The 4,573-nt window shown below is 43.5% G+C and overlaps 1 protein-coding gene across 1 annotated transcript; it reads left to right on the top strand.

The window, feature by feature from the left end:
• The first annotated feature begins 1,904 nt into the window (after positions 1–1,904).
• On the top strand, positions 1,905–2,927 carry GADD45G (growth arrest and DNA damage inducible gamma). The gene is made up of 4 exons (XM_089485143.1): positions 1,905–1,957; positions 2,237–2,338; positions 2,483–2,696; positions 2,817–2,927. Exons 1-4 carry the CDS (start codon positions 1,905–1,907, stop codon positions 2,925–2,927), a joined length of 480 nt encoding a protein of 159 aa, XP_089341269.1.
• The last annotated feature ends 1,646 nt before the right edge of the window (positions 2,928–4,573 follow it).

Below are 4,573 nucleotides of genomic sequence, written 5' to 3'. Positions count from 1 at the left end.
AGATCTTGCCGATCAGCTTTGCTGAATGTGTATATAGGTTATTTAAGGATGTCCAATGTTTTTCCCTTTCTTACAAGGGAATTTAGGACAAGTTGCGGCATGTGTTTATGTATATGGGACAAGGTTAGCTGTGGTCAGCGGTATGTGGCCAGCTCTGAACACTAGAGGGCGCTAAAGATCGTTTATCAGAAGCCCGTCATTCCCAGCACAGACATGGTTGAATAATAGTATTACCAGGAAAACTTTTCTAAGCAGTAAACAGTTATTATTGGCAGCCAAGCAAAGTTCCCTTTCTGCAGAACATTATCACTGACTTTGTGCAGGAAAGAACAAAGGGTAAATAAGGTTAACCCCTAATCTGCTGGAGCATCAAGAAAAAAAAATGAAATGCATGTCCTGCAGACTCCAGTAAAAAAAAAAAGGGTGTGATTTCAGGAAAAAAATGCAATTTGCACCTTAAAAACGTGGATGTTTTAATAGACAGTAAACAGCCCTGTTATGAAAGAATCGGTGACTGTGTGGCTTGTCTGCTAAAGTGCTTACCTCTGTCTAGAACTAGAACCTTACACTAATGCTCGCTTACATTCTTCTATGTCTAGTCTCGTCTGATTCCAAGTGTCTGGCTGTCTACAATAATGAGAGAATTGTGAATGCACATCTGAGAAGTGGTTTCAATCATTTGATCGAGCTCCACATAAACCCTAAGGACTGTTTTAGGGGAAGGGATGGCACACTTCTGGTGCATATACATTTGATGAGTGTGCATGCTGCAACCCCAGGGACTCCTAAAGCATGCTTCATTGGGCAGTGCAGAAAAAGGGTTAAAATGAACAGGGAAGCCCCTCAATACAATGAAGCATGCTATGGGGGGATGGACAAACTTTTATCTGGAGCAGATTGTTAAATCCATTTATGCTTCACTGCCCCCCCACAGCAGATCCCCCCTTCAGTGGCAGGTGGATTGTATGTGCAGACCAATTGTCTGCTGGCCAAACTGCCACACGCCAGACCTCTACCCTATTGTGCGTCTCCTATACAAATGCTAAGTAGCAGCGTGTGCCATTCCCAATCTGCTCCATGCAACCCCCCCCCATTATAGGGGATCACGTGTGCCTGCATTAATAATAATACTACTACTAAAAATAATAAAAAAAGGCTTCTTGCCAAAATCTTAATTTTGCACACTAATTGAATTCTCGTTTATTTCACTAATTGCTCTGGGATCAGAGAATACCCTATAACCCTCCTGCCTGCACTCGATGGGTTAACAGGTGCAGATGCACTCACGCATAGTATGTCCTGCACATAAAGGTTATCAGATCCCACTAATAAGACAAAGTGTGCACACAGCCCTAGGTAACACACACAGTGCGTGCGTGATCGTGGGGTTTTTTTGTGTGTGTGAGGGGGGGGTGCACAATGGGCACACACAGATGTTAAAGTTTTCTGTTTGATGTCTTCTCCCTTTTCTTGTAAAGATCAGATCCTCGGGCTCCAGTCTGCCCGGTAACAGCATCACAAAGGCTACAGAGACTTGAGTCATTGTAAACCCCCCAGCGCGCCCACCCCACGGCCAAACTCTTGTCCCCTTTTTGCAGCCCCCTCCCCCACGTGGCCTTCTGGCACGAGCCAGAGCGTTCTGTTGCGATATTAGCATTACAATACCTCCCCCGCTCTACCAATCACAGAGAAGGAGCTGAAGTGGCACGCCCACAGCAGACAGAGCCTTTTAAATACCCTCGCCGGCTCCCAGATCTTCACACTTCTCAGGATTCTCTCTCGCAGCGATCAGCTTCTCGGGATTATTACAAGGCAAATCGCTCATTGAACTCCTTTGTGGATATTTGCAATCGTTCTGCTATTTTTCCATCTCTTTGGGCAATTTCCAACTATACTGAACAAGCATGACTCTGGAAGAGCTTCACGGACAGGAAACCGTTGTCGAAAGCACCGACAGGTAATTATCATTTATATTGTAAAGTTTCTTGGCTGCAGATCTATCAGTGAGCCGGGTTAGCGGGTGCATGTAGAGCTATACGTTACTTAACATGGGTGGTACATATGTATATTGCATAAAGCGGTGCATGAAGGGGTTATGCTGCTTTATAAGTGGGCCTGATCGCTCAGATTTACTAGTCTTAGACTATTTGCAGAGTTCTCCTATTTTAGAATATGCTTGTTTTGCACGATCTGTTACGTCTTATGCTAAATGCATGCATTATTTTGTTTCTTAAAGGATGCACAAGGCTGGTGAAGCCCTGCAAGAGCTTCTGCTCTCCGCTCAGAGACACGAGTGTCTGACTGTAGGAGTCTACGAGTCTGCCAAAGTCATGAATGTGTAAGTATCCCACTCCCATGTGATAGATCCCACACACTACCCATTACTCATGCTTACACATAATGTAACACGCTAACTCCCACACAAGACCCACTTGTGGTTTCCTGACATCAGAACTAACGTACTATCTTTTTCCTTTTGCAGAGATCCAGATAATGTCACATTCTGCATTTTGGCTGCTGATGAATTCGATGAGGGTGACATTGCCCTGCAGATCCACTTCACTTTAATCCAGGCTTTTTGCTGTGAAAATGATATCAATATCGTGAGGCTCAATGACACAGAGAAGCTAGCCCAGATTCTGGGATACACAGATGACTCTGGAGAGCCCAAAGACCTGCACTGCGTCCTTATTACGGTAAGCGTCTTGCTGCTGCTTATCTGTGCTTACTTGGCAGTGTGCCCTTAGCTGTGACTAAACTGATTTTCTCATAAGCACAATGTACTCATGAACTCCGTGTTCCTCTTCTCTTCTCAGAATCCCAATGAGGATGCTTGGAAAGATCCTGCACTGGAAAAACTTGGTCTATTTTGCGAAGAAAGCCGTAATCTCAACGACTGGGTCCCTACCATCACACTGCCAGAGTGAAGAACTGACTAGTGCATGAGATTGTGAAATCTTTGTTTGCATTATTATCCTGGTGTTGTGCACCTGGATGAACCAACAGCGTTCCTGAGTCTGGAGTACGCTGGTTGAAGACGGGGATGATGCCGCTGAGACTGGTGAGATGTTGGCTCTTGTGGAGCAATAAAGCGTAAGGTGGAAACTTGAAATGGACTGATCTTCAGAAGGAATGGTTTATGGCCAGAGCAGAAGCCTACCCACCGCACTGGTACGGGTGGGGGGCAGTCATACCATGGAAAGTTAAGGAAGATTGCAAGTGTGTTGGCCTGGAGGAAATGTTGCAAGGTGGAAAGCATTGATTTGGACATGTGGGCTTTTTGGGCAACACATGACTGGCGAGAACATTCGTGTTATGAAATAGTTTGGAGCTTTCTGAAATGCTGATACTGGAAATGAATACCAAAAAAAGAAAAGAATTCTGGACTTTGCAGCTGCAATCTGCAAATAGGACTTGCATAAGCTGTAAAGCAGCCTGGTGGATAGTGCAGTTACGATCATCATCTATTCTTCTATAATGGACTATAACAACTATATGCTTGGCACTGTTCCAAAGTACTATATCTTGTAACACTGTTCTTGGTGTTTCTCTTTTTTTTTTTATAATTTCTTTATGCAATAAAATAAAGAAAAATTGAAACTTAATTTTGTTGTTCTGCCTTCAAATTTTTAAAAGTCTTGGGATTTATACTTGGCTCTTTACATGCACTACGGCACATAATTCATATTAAAGGGGCATACCTAGAGTGACAAGTTATAGATACATTTTTTGTAATTGGTAGATCTGGTTGCAGGGTACAACTCTTTTAATAGCAGAAAACAAATGCTTGCTGTGTTAGCTAAACTGTGCTGGGGGTAGCATAGTGTCTCTATTCACAATGATCATTTGACCCCCGCAGCCTCTTTCGACAGCTGCTTATCGTAGCAGCTTGCAAGACTAAAGGGGCTGCATGTCTAATGAGTACATTATTCTAAGGCATGGTGTCTGAAAAGATAAGATTCTGTGTTACACAAAAAGGGGTATTCTGCAGATGGTCATGTGTTTCCCCTTGTTACCACAGCTGAAACGAAAGTGCTCTCTAACAAAAAAGCCCCCCACCCCCGTTCTTCCCCCTCCTTGCAATGACATTTAAAAAAACACCAACTTTTTTTTTGTGCAATGGTGGGGTACTAGTACAACGCAACAGCCTTGTGCACCGATCGTTAAGAAGTAAATATTTAAAGACGGTCTGCATGTGATATGCTTCCCAGAATAGAGTGCATTTATGCACAGCGGCTAAATTTAATTACTGGTATTTAGTAATGTTTCCAGGAATTAACACTTAGAACCCGCTGGGTCCTGGGATAGCATTGTGTGCCTGCAAAAGGAACACTGAGCCGTAATGTAATGTAATGCCAAGAGGTGCGGCGACCGATCAAGCGTAAAAAATAAAGAAACAACTTTCAGTGAATGTGACGGAAGAGAGTCCTGGAAACAATCCCAGCTATTATGTCTTGGAGAATATTCTGACCGAAGAGACGCATGGTTTATGTACACAGCTTCTGTGTTCCAAGAGAAAGGTCAAACTGTTCTGCTTAAGGAGCAAGGAGAAATCTTTTTTTTTTTCCTAGTA

Source organism: Sceloporus occidentalis, unplaced genomic scaffold, assembly GCF_023333645.1.
Source record: "Sceloporus occidentalis isolate IW3139 unplaced genomic scaffold, rSceOcc1.0.p SCAF_24, whole genome shotgun sequence".
NCBI lineage: Eukaryota > Metazoa > Chordata > Lepidosauria > Squamata > Phrynosomatidae > Sceloporus > Sceloporus occidentalis.
The sequence above is the reverse complement of the archived record's forward strand: the minus strand, read 5'-3'. Positions and strand labels throughout refer to the sequence as shown.

Excerpts from the sequence above, each read along its gene's own strand:
- GADD45G (XM_089485143.1), top strand. The coding sequence starts at position 1,905 with ATGACTCTGGAAGAGCTTCACGGACAGGAAACCGTTGTCGAAAGCACC. Across the intron at positions 1,958-2,236 it reads GTTGTCGAAAGCACCGACAG|GATGCACAAGGCTGGTGAAG; the intron begins GTAATTATCATT and ends TGTTTCTTAAAG. Across the intron at positions 2,339-2,482 it reads TCTGCCAAAGTCATGAATGT|AGATCCAGATAATGTCACAT; the intron begins GTAAGTATCCCA and ends TTCCTTTTGCAG.